Below are 19,808 nucleotides of genomic sequence, written 5' to 3'. Positions count from 1 at the left end.
ATGGGGAAAAAATGGGGAAAATATGGGGAATAACATGGGAAAAATATGGGGAAAAAATGGGGGAAATATGGAGGAAATATGGAGAAAATATGGGGAAAATAGGGGAAAAATGGGAAAAAAATGGGAAAATAATTGGGAAAAAATGGGGAAAATATGGGAAAAATGGGAGAAAAATGGGGGAAATATGGAGGAAATATGGGGAAAAAATGGGGAAAAATGGGGAAAAACATAGGAATGACATGGGGAAAATATGGGAAAAATGGGGAAAACATGGGAGAAATATGGGGGAAATATGGGAGAAATATGGGGAAAAATGGGGAAATGATGGAGGAAATTTGGGAAAAATATGGGAAAACATGGGAAAATGTGGGGAAAAATATGGGGAAAACATGGGGGAAATATGGGAAAAATGGGAAATATGGGAAAAATGAGGGGAAAACATGGGAAAAAGATGGGGAAAATATGGGAAAAATGGGAAATGTGGGAAAAATTAAGGGAAAATATGGGGAAATGTGGGAAAAATATGGGAAAAATATGGGAAAAATGGGAAATAGGGGAAAAAATGAGGGAAAAATATGGGGAAAAACATGGGGGAAAAACATGGAGAAACATGAGGAAAACACATGGGAAAAACATGGGGAAAATGGGAAAAATATGAGGAAAACATGGGAAAAACATGGGAAAAATGGGAAATATGGGAAAATGAGGGGAAGTTATGGGAAAAATATGGAGAAAATATGGGAAAAAAACATGGGTGAAAAATGGGGAAATATGGGAAAAATGTGGGGAAAATATGGGGAAACATGGGAAAAATATGGGGAAAATATGGGAAAAATGGGAAATATGGGAAAAATTAAGGGAAAATATGGGGAAACGTGGGAAAAACATGGGAAAAATATGGGGAAAACATGGGGAAAACACGAGAAAAACATGGAAAATGTGGGGAAGAAACCATGAAAACATGAAAAATAATGGGAAAACCATGGAAATGACACAGGAAACCAGGGGGTGGGGACCATGGAAATGACACAGGAACAGCAGGATCTGCTGGCAGGGATTTCTCAGCAGCAACACCTCCAGCGTGGCCAGAAAATGGGGAAAAACAGGGAAAATTTGGGAAAACTCAGGTGGGTGAGGAGCAGTGAGGGGACAGGGTGGGTTTGGGGACACTTGGGGTGGTTTGGGGACACTCGGGGCAGTTTGGGGACACTCAGGGGGATTTGGGGACACTCAGGGCAGTTTGGGGACACTCAGGGCAGTTTGGGGACACTCAGGATGGTTTGGGGACACTCAGGGCAGTTTGGGGACACCCAGCATGGTTTGGGGACACTCAGGGGGATTTGGGGACACCCAGGGGGGTTTGGGGACACCAAGGGTGGTTTGGGGACATTCAGAGCAGTTTGGGGACACCCGGGGCGGTTTGGGGACACCCAGGGGGGTTTGGATGAACCCCGGGGGCTCGTGTGGGGGTCCCAGGGGTCCCGAGGGATCTCTGGGGGTCTCTCGGGGGTCCCAAGGGTCTCCGGGTGGTCCCAGGGCTCTCCCAGGGGTCTCTCGGGGCTCTCCCGGTGGTCCCGGGGCTCTCTGAGGACTCTCCCAGGGGTCTCCCGGTAGTCCCAGGGGTCTCTCGGTGGTCCCAGGGCTCTCCCGGTGGTCCCGGGGCTCTCCCGGTGGTCCTGGGGCTCTCTCAGGGCTCTCCCGGTGGTCTCAGGGCTCTCTCAAGGGTCTCTCAGGGCTCTCCCGGTGGTCCCGGTGGTCCCGGGGGTCCCAGGGCTCTCCCGGTGGTCCCAGGGCTCTCCCAGGGGTCTCCCAGAGCTCTCCCGGCTCTCTCAGGGCTCTCCCGGTGCTCCCGGGGGTCTCCCGGTGGTCCCAGGGCTCTCTCAAGGGGTCTCCCGGTGGTCCCTCAGGGCTCTCTCAGGGCTCTCCCGGTGGTCCCAGGGCTCTCTCGGTGGTCCCGGGGCTCTCTCAGGGCTCTCCCGGGGCTCTCCCAGGGCTCTCTCAGGGGTCCCGGTGTTCCCGGTGTTCCCGGTGGTCCCGGTGGGTGCTGACCGAGGTTCTGCCGCGCCGCCAGGAATCTCGCTGGTTCCTTGACGTTATCCGCCAGCAGGAACGCTCCCTCCTCGAGCACGTCGAGCAGCATGGTGGCAGTGTGCGCCTGCTCCGAGCCGTTCATGTCCCGCCACGACTCCAGCGCCTCCGGCCGCAGCAGGTTGTCCACCGCCTCCACCACCGCCTGGGGACAGGGACAGGGACAGTGACAGTGATAGTGACAGGGGACACAGCCACCCCCACAGCCTCCACCACCGCCTGGGGACAGTGACAGTGACAGGGACAGCCTGAGGGACAGTGACAACCCACACCGCCTCCACCACCGCCTGGCGACAGCGACAGGGACAGGGACAGTGACAGGGACAGTGACAGGGACAGGGACAGTGACAACCCACACCGCCTCCACCACCGCCTGGCGACAGCGACAGGGACAGGGACAGTGACAGGGACAGTGACAGGGACACAGCCATCCCCACCGCCTCCACCACCGCCTGGCGACACGGGGACAGGGGACAGTGACAGGGACACCCTGAGGGACAGTGACAACCCACACCGCCTCCACCACCGCCTGGGGACACGGGGACAGTGACAGGGACAGGGACAGGGACTGGGGACACAGCCTCCACCACCGCCTGGGGACAGCGACGGGGACAGGGACAGTGACAGGGACAACCCACACCGCCTCCACCACCGCCTGGGGACACGGGGACAGGGACAGGGACAGTGACAGCCTGAGGGACATAGACAGCCCACACCGCCTCCACTACCGCCTGGGGACAGCGACAGTGACAGTGACAGGGGACACCGCCTCCACCACCGCCTGGGGACAGGGGACAGGGACAGGGACAGGGACAACCCACACCGCCTCCACCACCGCCTGGGGACAGCGACAGGGACAGGGACAGTGATAGGGACAGTGACAGGGGACGCCGCCTCCACCACCCCCTGGGGACACGGGGACCCTCGGGTTGGGGACATCCTGAGGGACACAGCTATCCCCACCGCCTGGGGACAGGGACAGGGATAGGGACAGGGACAGGGACAGGGACAGTGACAACCCACACTGCCTCCACTACCGCCTGGGGACATGGGGACACTCGGGTTGGGGACATCCTGCTGGACAGTGACAACCCACACCGCCTCCACCACCGCCTGGGGACACGGGACAGGGACAGTGACAGTGACAGGGGACACAGCCATCCCCACCGCGTGGGGACACGGGGACACTCGGGTTGGGGACATCCTGAGGGACACAGCCAACCCACACCACCTCCACCACCGCCTGGGGACATGGGACAGTGACAGGGACAGGGACACGGGACAGTGACAGGGACAGGGGACACAGCCAGGGGACAGTGACAACCCCCACCGCCTCCACCACCGCCTGGGGACATGGGGACAGGGACAAGGGACATCCTGATGGACACAGCCATCCCCATGGCCTGGAGACACCCAGGGGACATTGCCAAGGGACAGTCCTGAGGGACACGGGGACACAGGGGTTGGGGACACAGCCAGGGGACAGACGGACTGGGGACACCGCAGGGGGACACGGCCAACTGCCACCGCCTCCACCACAGCCTGGGGACACGGGGGACACACGGGCTGGGGACATCCAGGGGACACCTCGAGGGACACACGGGCTGGGGACACCCTGAGGGACACCCAGGGACACCCAGGGGACATTGCCAGGGGACATCGCCAGGGGACACCCCAGGGGACACACCCACATGGCCACGCCCATCCCCACAGCCTCCACCACTGCCTGTGGGAGGGGTGTGGCCAGATAGAGCCGCTGGCCACGCCCACAGGGACACACCCAAACAGGCCACGCCCACAGGGACACACCCACTCAATCAGGCCACGCCCACAGGGACACACCCAAACAGGCCACGCCCACAGGGACACACCCACTCAAGCAGACCACACCCACAGGGACACACCCATTCAGACACACCCAAACAGACCACGCCTACGGGAACACACCCGAACAGACCACGCCCACAGGGACACACCCAAACAGACCACGCCCACGGGGACACACCCAAACAGACCACGCCCACGGGGACACACCCAAACAGACCACGCCCACAGGGACACACCCAGCCAATCAGGCCATGCCCACAGGGACAGACCCAGCCAGACAGGCCACGCCCACAGGGACACGCCCAAACAGGCCACGCCCACGGTGACACACCCACCCAAAAGGACCACGCCCACAGGGACACGCCCACTTAAACAGGCCACGCCTACTGAGACACACACCCCCAGACAGGCCACGCCCACAGACACACACCCAGCCAAACAGGCCACGCCCACATGACACACCCAATCAGGCCACGCCCACATGGACACACACACTCAAGCAGACCACGCCCACAGGGACACACCCAAACAGGCCAAGCCCACAGGGACACACCCATCGGGCAAACCACGCCCACCTAGCCACACCCACCACACCTCCCTAAGCCCCACCCACTACCATGACCACGCCCACCTAAGCCCCACCCACCAGCGCGAGCCCCGCCCACCCCATGGCCCCACCCAGGCCACACCCATCAACCGCGCCTGAAGCCCCGCCCACCTCCCTGACCACACCCACCCAAGCCCCTCCCACCAGGTGTGACCACACCCCGTGCAGGCCACGCCCCCAGCCACGCCCCTCACCTTGATGTAATCCTTGCAGGTTCTCTCGCGCTTGTGCATCTGGGGGGGAGAGAATTGGGGTGAGGAACCCCCAGGTGAGGGGTGGGACCCCAAAATTTGGGGAGAAATCCCCCTAAAATCTGGGAAGGAATTCCCCAAAATTCGGGGAGAAATTCCCCAAAATCCGGGGTGGAATTCCCCAAAATTCGGGGAGAAACAACCCCAAAATCCAAAGAGGAATCCCCCAAAATTTGGGGAGGAATCCCCCAAAATCCAGGGTGAAAACCCCCAAAATTGGGGAGAAAACACCCAAAATCTGGGGAGGAATCCCCAAAATTGAGGAGGAATTCCCCAAAATTCGGGGAGGAATCCCCAAAATCTGGGGAGAAAACCCCCAAAATCCGGGGAGGAACAACCCCAAAATCTGGGGAGGAATCCCCCAAAATCCAGGGAGGAATCCCCAAAATCTGGGGAGGAATACCAAAATCCAAAGAGGAATCCCCAAAATCCAGGGTGGAATCCCCCAAAATTGAGGAGGAATCCCCCAAAATTTGGGCAGGGTCGCCCCAAATTGGGCAGGGTCACATGACCCCCCTTGGCCACCCCACCCCCCCAGGGGTTGATCCCCCAAATTCGGGTTTTGGGTTTTGGGGTTTTGGGGTTTTGGGGTTTTGGGTTTTTGGGGTTTGGGGTTTGGGGTTTTGGGGTTTTTGGGGTTTTGGGGTTTTGGGGTTTGGGGTTTTGGGGTTTTGGGTTTGGGGTTTGGGGTTTTGGGTTTTGGGGTTTTGGGGTTTGGGTTTTGGGGTTTTGGGGTTTGGGGTTTTGGGGTTTGGGGTTTTGGGGTTTTGTGGTTTTGGGGTTTTGGGTTTTGGGGTTTGGGGGTTTGGGGGTTTTGGGGTTTGGGGTTTTGGTGTTTGGGGTTTGGGGTTTTGGGGGTTTTGGGGTCTCAGCTGCTCCTGGTTGTTGCTGTGACTCTTTGGGGGCTCAGAGCTCCCTGAGCTCAGTGCCATCTGTGCCCTCCTGGTCACCCCTGTCACCTGACTGTCCCCTGACTGTCCCCTGACCATCCTGCTGTCCCCAGTTTTGGGTTGGGGTTTTTTGTGTTTTTTGGTGGTGTGTGTGTGGTGTTGTGTCCCCTGCTGTCCTGCCTGTCCCCTGCTGTCCCCAGTTCAGACTGAACCCCCAAATTGGGTCTGGGGTCTCACCTTGTTGTAGTTTTTCCCGGCTGACTCCCTCTCGAGGGGCCGCAGCGCCTGCAGCTGAGCGTCCAGGATGTCCAGGATGTCCCACAGCCGTGTCCCCCCTGTCCCCTGCCTGTCCCCTGTCCCCTGCCTGTCCCCTGCCTGTCCCCAATTCACTGTCCCCAAATTGGGTCTGGGGTCTCACCTTGCTGTAGTTTTTCCCGGCTGACTCTCTCTCGAGCGGCCGCAGTGCCTGCAGCTGAGCGTCCAGGATGTCCCATAGCCATGTCCCCATCGCTCCCAGCTGTCCCCTGCCTGTCCCCTACCTGTCCCCAATTCACTGAACCCCCTTGGGTTGGGGTTTTGTGTGTTTTTTGGTGGTGGTGGTGTTGTTTGTTGTGTTTGTTGTGAAATTGGGTCTGGGGTCTCACCTTGTTGTAGTTTTTCCCGGCTGACTCCCTCTCGAGCGGCCGCAGCGCCTGCAGCTGAGCGTCCAGGATGTCCTATAGCCATGTCCCCCCTGACCCCTGACTGTCCCCTGTCCCCTGCCTGTCCCCAAATTGGGTCTGGGGTCTCACCTTGTTATAGTTTTTCCCGGCTGACTCCCTCTCGAGCGGCCGCAGCGCCTGCAGCTGAGCGTCCAGGATGTCCAGCAGCTGCTCGAGCAGCCGGACGGCAGAGCTGACGTCCCCGGCGAACACGGGGCCGCGGGTGTGCCGCGCCAGCTCCCCCGCGATGCTCGCCGCGTTCTCCCCGCTCTTGATCTGCGGGGACAGAGCGGGGTGAGAAATACGCCAAATAGCCCGCGGGATCCCGTAAATGTCCTGGGGGATCCTATAAATCCAATAAATCTACTGGGGGATCCATGAAATCTGCCAGGAGATCCCTTAGATCTGGTGGGGAGATCCCATAAATCTGCAGGGGAAATCCCATAAATCTACTGGGGAAATCCCATAAATCCACTGGGGAAATCCCATAAATCCACAGAGGGGATCCCCAAAATCTGCTGAGGAGATTCCGTAAATCTACTGGGGAAATCCCATAAATCCACTGAGCAGATCCCATAAATCCACTGGGGAGATCCCATAAATCCCCTAAATCTACTGGGCAGATCCCATAAATCTGCTGGGGAAATCCCATAAATCCACTGAGCAGATCCCATAAATCCCCTAAATCCACTGAGGGGATCCCCAAAATCTGCCAGGAGATCCCTTAAATCTACTGGGGAAATCCCATAAATCCACTGAGGGGATCCCCAAAATCTGCTGGGGAGATTCCATAAATCTACTGGGAAAATTCCATAAATCAACTGGGCAGATCCCATAAATCCACTGGGGAGATCCCATAAATCCCCTAAATCTACTGGGCAGATCCCATAAATCTACTGGGGAAATCCCATAAATCCACTGAGAGGATCCCATAAATCCCCTGGGGGATTCCCTAAATATCCTGGGGAGATCCCATAAATCCCCCAGGCAAACCCCTAAATCCCCCTGTGGGATCCCCTAAATCCACTGGGGAGATCCCATAAATCTACTGGGGAAATTCCATAAATCCACTGAGGGGATCCCATAAATCTGCCAGGAGATCCCCTAAATCCCACAGGGAGATTCCCTAAATCCCCCTGTGGGATCCCCTAAATCCACTGGGGAGATCCCATAAATCCCCTAAATCCACTGAGGGGATCCCCGAAATCTGGCAGGAGATCCCCTAAATCTACTGGGGAAATCCCATGAATCTACTGGGCAGATCCCATAAATCCACTGAGTGGGATCCTATAAATCCCCTGGGGAATCCCCTGAATCCCCTGTGGGAATCCCCTGAATCCACGGTGGAGATCCCATAAATCTCCTGGGTGGATCCCCTAAATCTCCTGGGAATCCCCTAAATCCCCCAGGAGATCCCATAAATCCACTGGGGAGATCCCATAAATCCACTGGGAAAATCCCATAAATCCACTGAGGGGATCCCCTAAATCCACTGGGCAGATCCCATAAATCCCCCAGGGGAAACCCCATAAATCCCCCTGTGGGATCCCCTAAATCTACTGGGAAGATCCCATAAATCCCCTGGGGAAATCCCATAAACCCACTGAGTGGGATCCCATAAATCCCCTGGGGAAATCCCATAAACATCCTGGGGGATCCCATAAATCCTTTGAGGGGATCCCCTAAATCCCCTGTGGGGTCCCCTAAATATCCCGGGCGAAACCCCTAAATCCACTGGGGAGAGCCCATAAATCCACTGTGGGATCCCCTAAATCCCCCTGTGGGTTCCCCTAAATCCACCGGGGAATCCCCTAAATCTGGAAATCCCCTAAATCCCCTGAGGGATCCCCTAAATCCCCCGTGGGGTTCTTATTTTGGGGTCTCCTCTTTAGGGGGAATTGTCCTCCTTTGGGGAGGTGAATTCCTTTTTTGGGGTTTCCTCATTTGGGGAGGAAGTTCCTATTTTGGGACTGTCTGGATTTTTGGGGTGGAAGTTCCTATTTTGGGGTTTCCTCTTTTGGGGTGGAAGTTCCTATTTTGGGGTTTCCTCATTTGGGATGGGAAGTTCCTATTTTGGGACTGTCTGGATTTTTGGGGTGGAAGTTCCTATTTTGGGGTTTCCTCATTTGGGATGGAAGTTCCTATTTTGGGGTTTCCTCATTTGGGATGGGAAGTTCCTATTTTGGGACTCTCTGGATTTTTGGGGTGGAAGTTCCTATTTTTGGGGTCTCCCCATTTGGGATGGGAAGTTCCTGTTTTGGGATTTTTGGGGTTCCCTGTCTGAGGAGATCCCCGTTTTCGGACAGTCCCTGTTTTGAGGGGTGTCCTGTTTTGGGGTCCCAGTTTTGGCTTCTCCCTGCTTTGGGGTCGCCGTTTGGGGGTCCCTGTGGTTTGGGTTCGCTGTGTTTTGGGGTCCCCGTTTGGGGTTCCCTGTTTTGGGTTCTCCATGTTTAGGGTCCCATTTGGGGTTCCCCGCACTTTGGGTTCTCCATTTAGGGTTTCCTGCATTTTAGGGTCCTCGTTTGGGGTTCCCCATGTTTTAGGGTCCCCGTTTGGTGTTCCCCACATTTTAGGGTCCCCATTTTGGATTCGCCTTGTTTTAGGGTCCCCATTTGGGGTTTTCCCCCATTTTGGGATCCCATTTGGGGTTTCCCATGTTTTAGGTTCCCCATTTGGGGTTCCCCACATTTTAGGGTCTCCATTTCGGGTTCCCCATGTTTTAAAGTCCCCATTTGGGGTTCACCACATTTTAGGGTCCCCATTTGGGTTTCCCCCCATTTTAGGATCCCATTTGGGGTTTCCCCATTCTGGGGTCCCATTTGGGGTTTCCCATGTTTTAGGTTCCCATTTTGGGGTTCCCCACATTTTAGGGTCCCCATTTTGGTTTTCCCGCATTTTGGGGTCTCATTTGGGGTTTTCCCCCATTTTGGGTCCCATGTTGGGTTCCCCGTATTTTGGGGGTCCCCATTTGGGGTTCCCCATGTTTCAGGGTCCCTGTTTGGTGTTCCTCACATTTTAGGGTCCCCATTTCGGGTTTCTTACATTTTGGGGTCCCATTTCGGGTTCCCCATGTTTTGGGTTCCCCATTTGGGTTTCCCCCCACTTTGGGGTCCCATTTGGGGTTCTCCCCATTTTGGGGTCCCATTTGGGGTTTCCCCATATTTTATGTTCCCCATTTGGGTTTCCCCACATTTTAGGGTCCCATTTGGTATTCCCCATGTTTTAAGGTCCCATTTGGGGTTCCCCCCATTTTAGGGTCCCCATTTAGGGTTTCCCCCATTTTGGGGTTCCATTTGGGGTTCCCCACCTTTTAGGGTGCCCATTTCAGGTTCCCCATGTTTTAGGGTCCCAGTTTAGGGTTCCCATATTTTATGTTCCCCATTTCGGATTCCCCACATTTTAGGGTCCCCATTTGGGGTTTTCCCCCATTTTGGGATCCCATTTGGGGTTTCCCCATTCTGGGGTCCCATTTGGGGTTTCCCATGTTTTAGGTTCCCCATTTGGGGTTCCCCACATTTCAGGGTCCTCATTTCGGATTCCCCATGTTTTAAAGTCCCCATTTGGGGTTCCCCATGTTTTAAGGTCCCCATTTGGGTTTCCCCCCATTTTAGGATCCCATTTGGTGTTTCCCCCCATTTTGGGGTCCCCATTTGGGGTTCCCCACACTTTGGGGTCCCATTTTCAGGTTCCCCACATTTTAGGGTCCCCATTTTGGTTTTCCCGCATTTTGGGGTCTCATTTGGGGTTTTCCCCCATTTTGGGTCCCATTTTGGGTTCCCTGCATTTTAGGTTCCCCATTTAAGGTTCCCCACATTTTGGGGTCCCATTTGGGTTTCCCCCCATTTCAGGGTCCCCATTTGGGTTTCCCCCCATTTTAGGGTCCCATTTGGGTTTTCCCCCCATTTAGGGTCCCATTTGGGGTTTCCCCCATTTTGGGTCCCATTTAGGGTCCCATTTAGGGTTCCCCATTCTGGGGTCCCATTTGGGTTTTCCCCCCATTTAGGGTCCCATTTAGGGTCCCATTTGGGGTTTCCCCCATTTTGGGGTCCCATTTAGGGTCCCATTTGGGGTTTTCCCCATTTAGGGTCCCATTTGGGTTTTCCCCCTTTTTAGGGTCCCATTTAGGGTTTCCCATACCTTCTGTGCCACCTGGTTGACCCAGGGGCTGGTGCAGTTGCTCAGGTCAGGCCCGCGGGGATTCCAAACCCCCAACCCCAGCAGGCACTGGAAGGAGGCGATGCCTGGGGGGGCAAGGGGGGGCAGGGGGGTCAGGGGTTTTGGGGTCAGGGAGGTCAGGGGACCCCAAATCCCCCAAACCCCCCATTTTGCACGAATCCCCCCAAATCCACCCCAAATCCTCACCATTTCCCCAAATCCTCACCACTTCCCCCAAATTCACCCAAATCCCCCGAAATTCACCCAAATCCTCACCATTTCCCCCAAATTCACCCAAATCCTCCAATTTCCCCCCAAATCCACCCAAATCCTCACCATTTCCCCCCAAATTCACCCAAATTCACCCAAATTCACCAAATCCTCACCATTTCCCCCCAAATTCACCCAAATCCTCACCATTTCCCCCAAATTCGCCCAAATTCACCCAAATCCTCACCATTTCCCCCAAATTCGCCCAAATTCACCCAAATCCTCACCATTTCCCCCAAATTCGCCCAAATCCCTTTGGGCAGATTCTCCCACCCCGAGTCTCCCCAAATCCCTTCTCCCCAATTTTCCCCAATTCCCCCAAATCCCCCAAAATTCCCCAAATTCACCCCATGTCCATTTCTAACAAGGTCTCTCTTTCCCCAGGTTTACTTAAGTCCTATCCCCCAGATTCTTGATTTTCACTTAAACTCACCCATGGTTCCCTTGGGGCAGCTCTCTCCACCCCAAATTTCCCCAGTTCCCCCAATTTTTCACAAATCTCCCCAGATTTCCCCAAACTCACTTCTGGTCCCTTTCAGGCATGCTCTATCTACCCCATAACCTCCCAAATTTTCCCAAATCACCCGATTTTCCCCGAACTCACCCCAAATTTCCCAAATCCCCCAAATTTCCCAAATCCCCCGATTTTCCCGAACTCACCCCTGGTTCCTTTTTTTACAGTCTCTGAACCTCAAATTTTTCCCAATTATCCCAATTTTCCCAATTTTCCCCAAATTTCCCCAAACTCACCCCTGGTTCCCTTTTGGACAAGGTCTCTGAACCCCAAATTTCCCCCAAATCCCCCCAATTTTCCCAAATCTCCCCAAATTTCCCCCAAACTCACCCCTGGTTCCCTTCGGGCACAGTCTCTCCACCCCAAATTTCCCCATAACCCCCAATTTTTCCCAAATCCCCCGAATTTCCCCCAAACTCACCCTAGTCCCTCTCGACACGCTCTCTCCACCCCAAATCCCCCCAAATTTCCCAAATCCCCCCAAATTTCCCCAAACTCACCCCAAATTTCCCAAATCCCCGAATTTCCCCCAAATTTCCCAAATCCCGTTTTTCCCCCAAACTCACCCTGGTCCCTTTCAGACATGCTCTCTCCACCCAAACTAACCCCAATTTCCCCAAATCCCCCAAATTTTCCCAAAATCCCCCCGTTTTCCCCCCAAACTCACCGCGGGTCCCCTTGGGACAAGGTCTCTCCACGAGCGCCCCCTGCTGGGCGGCTGGCCACTGCACCCTGCGCACCTCGCGCGCCTCGCACAGCCTCCCCCCCCCCGCCGCCCCTCCCCCCCCGGGACCCCCCCCGGAGCCCATCCCCCCCCCGGAGCCCATCCCCCCCCCGGAGCCCCCCGGCGGGCGGCGGGAGGCGGCGGGAGGGGGCGGCGGGGGGTTGGGGGGTCCCGGGGAGCCCCCCGGGGTGGCGGCGCTGTGCGCGGGGCCGGGCGGGGGGTCGCGGGGCGGGGGTCCCGGCCGGGGGGTCTGCGGGCCGCGGCGGGCCGTGGGGGTGGGGAAAGGGGGAGGGGCGGCGGAGCTGGGGGGCGCCGTGGGGGGCGGGGCGGCGGAGCTGGGCGGGTCTGACGTCACCGGACCTGCGGGGGGGGAGGGGGAGAGAGGGGGTTAGGGGGTGGGGGGAAGGGGGTGATGGATTCCCCAAAAAGTGATCCTGAGCCCCCAAAAAAGTGATCCTGAGCCCCAAAAAATTGATCCTGAGCCCCCAAAAAATTGATCCTGACTCCCCAAAAAAGTGACCCTGACTCCCTCAGGATGACCCTGAGCTCCCCAGGGTGACCCGAAATCCCCCTAAAAGTGACCCTGAGCCCCCCAAAGTGACCCTTAGACCCCCAAAAAGTGACCCAGACCCTCTCAGGGTGACCCTGACCCCCCAAAAAGTGACCCTGAGCCCCCCAAAGTGACCCTGACCCCCAAAAAGTGACTCTGAGCCCCAAAAAGTGACTCTGACCCCCAAAAAGTGACCCTGAGTCCTCAAAAGTGACCCTGAGCCCCAAGTGACCCTGACCCCCCAAGGTGACACGAAACCCCTAAAAGTGACCCTGAGCCCCCAGATGCTCTGACCCCAAAAGTGACTCTGAGCCCCCCAGAGTGATCCTGACCCCCAAAGTGACCCTGAGCCCCCAAAGTGACCCTGACCCCCCAAGGGATTGGGGCACATTGGGACCCTCAAAATCAGCCTGGAGGACACTCGGGACCCCCCAAAAGTGATCCCGAACCCCCCCAGTGCCCCCCAAAGTAAAGTGGGACCCCCAGTGATCCTCCAGGCACTTTGGGGTGCCCAAAAAACCCCAAAATCGCATCCCGGGCACTTTGGGGTGCCCAAAAAACCCCAAATCCACCCTCAGGCACTTCGGGGTACCCAAAAAATCCCAAATCCCACCCCAGTGATCCCCCAGGCACTTCGGGGTGCCCAAAAAACCCCAAAATCCCATCCCGGGCAATTTGGGGTACCCAAAAACCCCAAATCCACCCCCAGAGCTCCCCCAGGCACTTTGGGGTACCCAAAAAACCCCAAATCCCACCTCAGGCACTTTGGGGTACCCAAAAAAACCCCAAATCCTACCCCCAGGGCTCCCCCTGAGGCTGCACCCCAAATTTTTTGGGGATCCCCAAGCGCTCGAGGCCGCTCCCCCAAAATAAACTGGGGCACCCCAAAAAGGAACCCAGACCCCCCAGAGTGGGGGGGTGACACCCCAAAGTGACCCCAGACCCCCCAGAGTGGTTGGTGACACCCCAAAAAGGAACGCTGGACCCCCCAGGGTGGGTGACACCCCAAAAAGGGACCCAGACCCCCCCAAGGGTGGGTGACACCCCAAAAAGGGACGCTGAACCCCAGGTGGGTGGGTGACACCCCAAAAAGGAACGCCAGACCCCCCAGAGTGGTTGGTGACATCCCAAAGTGACCCCAGACCCCCAGGTGGGTGGGTGACACCCCAAAAAGGAGCGCTGGACCCCCCCAGGGTGGGTGACACCCCAAAAAGGAACGCTGGACCCCCCAGGGCTCCCCTGAAACCCCCGAGGGTCCTCCTGTGACCCCCAAAGTGAACTGAGACCCCGAGGGGACCCCAAAAAACCCCTGGGGGTCCTCCTGTGATCCCCTAAATCAACTGAGACCCCGAGGGGACCCCAAAAACCTGGGGGTCCTTTTGGGATCGGGGGCTGCACCCCCCCCAGAATAATGGGGGATTCAGGGTTTCCCCAGGAATTTGGGGGTCCCTGGGGGCGTCAGAGCTGCACCCCAAAGTCACCGGGACCCCCAGGGATCCCCCCGAGATTTTGGGGTCACCCCGACCCACACCCACCCCGCCCGGCTGCACCCCAAAGCCAGAGCACCCCATGGTGACCCCCAGGCCACCCACGGGGACATGGGGACAGGTGGGGACATGGGGACAGAGGTGGGGACAGAGATGGGGACAGAGATGGGGACAGAGATGGGGACAGACACGGGGATGGGTGAGGGGACACGGGGACAGACACAGGGACACGGGGACAGAGATGGGGACAGACCCGGGGACACGGGGACAGACACGGGGACAGACACAAGGACATGGGGATGATTGAGGGGACATGGGGACAGAGGTGGGGACAGACACAGGGACAGAGGGACAGACATGGGGACAGACACGGGGATGGGTGGGGACATGGGGACAGACATGGGGACACACGGACACGAGGATGGGTGAGGGGACGCGGGGACAGAGATGGGGATAGAGACGGGGACACGGGGATGGGGGACAGAGGGACAGAGATGGGGACAGACACAGGGACACGGGGATGGGTGAGGGGACACAGGGATGGGTGGGGACAGAGGGACAGGGGACACAGAGAGGGATGGGGACAGGGGGATGGATGAGGGGACATGGGGACAGAGTGACATAGGGATGGACAGGGGACAGGGGCATGGGGACAGACATGGGGACAGACATGGGGACACAGATGGAGCACAGGAGGATGGGGACAGGAGGATGGGGACAGACATGGGGACAGCAGGACAGACACACAGTGCCACAGACGGGGCACAGGAGGATGGGGACAAAGAGTGACACAGAGTGACACAGAGGTGACACAGGACAGACACACACGGTGACACAGATGGTGACACAGACAGGGCACAGGAGGATAGGGACAGACATGGGGACACACAGGTGACACAGGACAGACACGGTGCCACAGGTGACACAGGACACACACAGTGACACACAGGTGCACAGGACACACACAGTGACACACAGGTGCACAGGACATACACACACAGTGACACAGGTGACACACACACAGCGCCACACAGGTGACACAGCACACACACACACAGTGACACACAGGTGGCACAGGACACACAGCGACACTCTCCCCTCACCATCCCCGTCCAGCGGCGCGCAGTCCAGCCGGTAGCGCAGCAGGACAGACAGACATGGTGACACAGAGGTGACACAGACAGGGCACAGCAGGATGGGGACACACAGAGTGACACAGATGTGACAAAGGACACACACACAGTGACACAGGTGACACAGCACACACACAGTGTCCCCTCACCATCCCCATCCAGCGGCGCAAAGTCCAGCCCGTAGCACAGCAGGACAGACAGACACGGTGACACAGATGGTGACACAGACAGGGCACAGCAGGGTGGGGACAGACATGGAGACACAGGTGACACAGGACACACAATGTCCCCTCACCATCCCCGTCCAGCGGTGCGAAGTCCAGCCCGCAGCACAGCAGGACAGACAGACATGGTGACACAGATGGGGCACAGGACAGACAGACACGGTGACACAGACAAGGCACAGGAGGATGGGGACACACCCAGTGCCACACAGGTGACACAGCACACACAGTGTCCCCTCACCATCCCCGTCGAGCGGCGCAAAGTCCAGCCCGTAGCGCAGCAGGAAGTGGTTGTTCCACACGTACAGCTGGTTGTCGCGCGGGTTGTACCCCACCGAGGCCACGAACTGGTAGGGGTTGGGGAAGGGCAGAGCCAGCGCCGCTCCCCGGCCGCGCCGCGTGTCGAACGCGTACACCAGCGCGTTGCCCAGGTGCTCCGTGTCGTCGTCCAGGTAGACGCTGCGCACCACGTAGAGCACGCCGCACGCCATGAACGCGTCCGACGCCGCCCGCTTGGCGTAGCCGGTCTCCCAGGTGCCCTCCAGCCGCAGCGTGTAGGGGTTCAGCTGGCTCACCACCAGCCGCCCGCCGTTGCCCTCGGTGGCGTAGATCACCCACAGCCCCTCCTCGTCCACCGCCAGGTCGATGTCCGTCTTGCCGCCCCAGCGGTAGGGCGACGTGTCGTGGTAGTTGGCGGCGCCCACCACGGTCTCGCCGCTCTTGATGCGCGTCCGCAGGTCGTACTTGACGATGCTGCGCGTCCGCTCCTTGTTGTAGAACACGGCGCCGTCGTACACCACGAAGCCGGTGCCGTCGGCGCGGTGCGGCAGGCGGTGCGTGGCCGCCGGGCGGGAGTTGACGAGGTCGGCCCAGCTGGCGTACTCGGTGAGCGTGTCGGTGCGGTACGGGACCCAGGGCAGCACGTACAGCCGGTCACCCGACTGCAGCGGGTCGCGGCACCAGCCGCCCGCCTGGTGCGGAGACTCGTGGGTGGACAGCGCCGGACCCACGCGCTGCGGGACGCCCGGGCAGACGAAAACTGCGGGGAGGGGAGGGAGGAGGGTGGGGACGGGGACAGGGAGGGTGTGGGGACACGGGAGGGTGGGGACAGGGGACGGGGGGGGTGGGTGACAGGGGACAGGGGATGGACATGGGGACATGGGGAGGGGTGGGTGGGGACAGGGGATGGACATGGGGACAGGGGATGGACAGGGGGACAGGGGATGGATGTGGGGACAGGGAGATGGACATGGGGACACGGGGAGGGTGGGGTAGAGACAGGGGGACAGGGACAGGGGACAGGGGGACAGGGGGACAGGGGACAGGGGAGGGGGGGGACAGGGGGGTGCGGACGGGATGGACATGGGATGGACGGGGACAGGGGGAGGTGGGGACACATGGGGACAGGGGATGGACATAGGGACATGGGGAGGGGTGAGGGACATGGGGACACGGGGATGTGGACAGGGGGACACAGGAATGGACGTGGGGACACGGGGATGGTCATGGGGACATGGGGATGGGGGAGGGAGGGGGACAGGGGGGACACGGGGATGGACGTGGGGACACAGGGAGGGACATGGGGACATGGGGAGGGTGGGAGGGATGAGGGACAAGGGACAGGGGGACAGGAGGGTGGGGACAGGAGGCGGATGGAGGGATGGACACAGGGAGGGTGGGGACGGATGTGGGGACACGGACAGGGGGTGGATGGTGGGATGGACATGGGGATGGGGAGGATGGGGACAGGGGGACACGGGGGATGGACGTGGGGACACAGGGATGGGGAAGGACATGGGGAGGACACGGGGACGGACAGAAGGACACAGGGAGGGTGGGGACAGGGGGACGGTGGGACGGGGCGGGTGGGGGACAGGGGGATGGACATGGGGACAGACACGGGGACGGAGTGGGGACAGGAGATGGACACAGGGACAGACACGGGGACACGGGGAGGGAGGGGGGACAGGGGACGGAGGGAGGGTGACCGGAGGGACATGGGGACACGGGGAGGGTGGGGACAGGGACACAGTGGGACATGGGGAGGGGTGGGGGACATGGGGATGGACACAGGGATGGACAGGGACAGGGACACAGGGATGGGTGAGGGACATGGGGACAGAGTGACAGACGTGGAGAGATGGGGGACACCGATGGACAGTGGCCATGGGGACATGGGGACAGACGTGGGGACAAGGGGTGGACAGGGGTGGGGGGACACGGGACAGGGATGGACAGGGGACAGGGACAGGAGGGTGGACAGGGGGACATCGGGATGGACACAGGGGATAGATGGAGGGATGGCGGACAGAGGGGACACGGAGGGGACAGTAGGGGACAGAGGGACACGGGTTGGGGACAGAAGGGACACGGGTTGGGGACAGAGGGGACAGAAGGGACAGAAGGGACACAGGGGACAGGGGTTGGGGACAGAGAGACACGGGTTGGGGACAGAGGGGGACAGAGGGGGACAGAGGGACACGGATTGGGGACACAGGGGACATGGATTGGGGACAGAGGGGGACACAGGGGACACGGGTTAGGGACAGAGGGGAACAGAGGGGACAGAGGGGACACGGGTTGGGGACAGAGGGGGACAGAGGGACACAGGTTGGGGACAGCGAGAAGAGGAGAGAAAAGAGAATTCTTTCATCAGCCACTGGGGTCGCACGGGGGTGCTGGGGTGACCCCAACCTGGGGGGCTTTGGGGATCCGGGAGGGAGGGGACACGGGGAGGGGAGGTCCCTTAGCGGGGAGGGGACAAGGAGAGGGACAGAGCGGGGGGGGGATGGGGGTGGGGACACCCCGGCTGTCCCCTGGGCGATGGGACAAGGCTTTGCCCCCCCCAGCGACCCCCTGTGGGATTTTGGGGTGGGGGCGGCCCTGGGGGGGGAGGGGCAGCTCTCCTGGGGGGCCTAAATCGGGGTGACCCTAATTTGGGGTGACCCTAAATCGGGGTGACCCTAAATCGGGGGGGGTCTCCCCTCCCCTCCCCCCCCCGCCCACAGCCAGGGACGATCGATCGCGACAGAGACACGGGGGGGGGAGGGGCTGGGGGGGTTTTTGGGGGGATTCCCCCCAGTTTTGGGTTATTTTGGGGGAAATCCCCCATGTTTTGGGGTTTTTTGGGGGGAATCCCCCACGTTTGGGGTTTTTTTGGAGGATCCCCCCAGTTTTGAGGATTTTTGGGGTGAATCCCCCACGTTTTTGGGTTTTTTTTGGGTGATCTCCCCAGTTTTGAGGATTTTTGGGGGAATCCCTCATGTTTTAGGATTTTTTGGGGGGAATCCCCCCGGTTTTGGGATTTTTTGGGGGGAATCCCCCCTGTTTTGAGGATTTTTGGGGGGAATCTCCCCGGTTTTGGGGTTTTTTGGGGGGAAATCCCCCGTGTTTTGGGGAAATTCCCCCCTGTTTTGAGGATTCTTGGTGGGAATCCCCCCAGTTTTGGGATTTTTTGGGGGAATCCCCCCTGTTTTGGGATTTTTTTAGGGGGGATCCCCCCAGTTTTGGGGTTATTTTGGGGGCAATCCCCCCGGTTTTGGGGTTTTTTTTGGGGAAATCCCCCCGGTTTTGGGGTTTTTTTGGGGGGATCCCCCCGTTTGGGGTTATTTCGGGTTTTTTTGGGGTATTTTTGGGGTTTTTGGGGAGGGGTCGCGCGAGGTCCGAGTGTCCGGCTCCGGCTGCAGAGAGGCTGGGGGAGAGAAACGGGGGGGTTAGAGCTGCGGGAGAGAAGGGGACACTTCGGGGACACTTCGGGGACACTTCGGGGACACTTCGGGGGGGCAGAGACCCCTCCCCCACCCCGCCCCTCCCCCACAGAGGGGTCTCTGCCCGGGGGGAGGGGGAGGGGGAGGGGCGGGGCCAGGCTGGGACACCCCGGGGACAGCCAGGTGTCCCCTCGGCTCCCCTCCCCCCAGGTGACAATGACCCCGAGGGGACAGCGGTGTGTCCCTCGCCCCTCCCCCACCAGCCTGGCCTGGCCACACCCACCGGGGGGAGGGGAGGGGAGGGGGGAGGGGCGACACGCGTGTGGGCGGGGCTGGGGCGGCACAGGTGTGAGCCAGGTGTGAGCACAGGTGTGTGACAGGTGTGAGCACAGGTGTGCGTATATAGACAGGTGTGTGTGTGTGTACAGGTGTGAGCACAGGGGTGTGTGTGTACAGGTGTGTGTTTGTGTGGACAGGTGTGAGCCAGGTGTGTGTTTGTGTACAGGTGTGAGCACAGGTGTGTGTGTACAGGTGTGAGCCAGGTGTGAGCACAGGTGTGTGTATATGTACAGGTGTGTGACAGGTGTGTATACAGGTGTGTGTGTGAGCACAGGTGTGTGTATATAGACAGGTGTGAGCATAGGTGTGTGACGTGTGTGTGTCTGTAAGCACAGGTGTGT

At 58.9% G+C, this 19,808-nt stretch overlaps 1 protein-coding gene across 1 annotated transcript in view; it reads right to left on the bottom strand.

Moving 5' to 3' along the window:
- LOC146422606 (adhesion G protein-coupled receptor L1-like) overlaps positions 1-19,808 on the bottom strand; it is a 186,512-nt gene that overhangs the window by 142,958 nt on the left and 23,746 nt on the right. The window contains exons 5-10 of the mRNA XM_085045766.1: positions 15,663-16,460; positions 11,971-12,387; positions 10,502-10,605; positions 6,455-6,640; positions 4,717-4,755; positions 2,050-2,233 (exon numbers count right to left, since the gene is read on the bottom strand). Coding sequence (XP_084901892.1) covers positions 2,050-2,233; positions 4,717-4,755; positions 6,455-6,640; positions 10,502-10,605; positions 11,971-12,387; positions 15,663-16,460 — 1,728 coding nt within the window. The remainder of the gene's footprint in view (positions 1-2,049; positions 2,234-4,716; positions 4,756-6,454; positions 6,641-10,501; positions 10,606-11,970; positions 12,388-15,662; positions 16,461-19,808) is intronic.

This window comes from Lichenostomus cassidix, unplaced genomic scaffold (genome assembly GCF_008360975.1).
Source record: "Lichenostomus cassidix isolate B80296 unplaced genomic scaffold, HeHo_3.0 HiC_scaffold_39, whole genome shotgun sequence".
In the NCBI taxonomy this organism is placed as follows: domain Eukaryota; kingdom Metazoa; phylum Chordata; class Aves; order Passeriformes; family Meliphagidae; genus Lichenostomus; species Lichenostomus cassidix.
The sequence above is the reverse complement of the archived record's forward strand: the minus strand, read 5'-3'. Positions and strand labels throughout refer to the sequence as shown.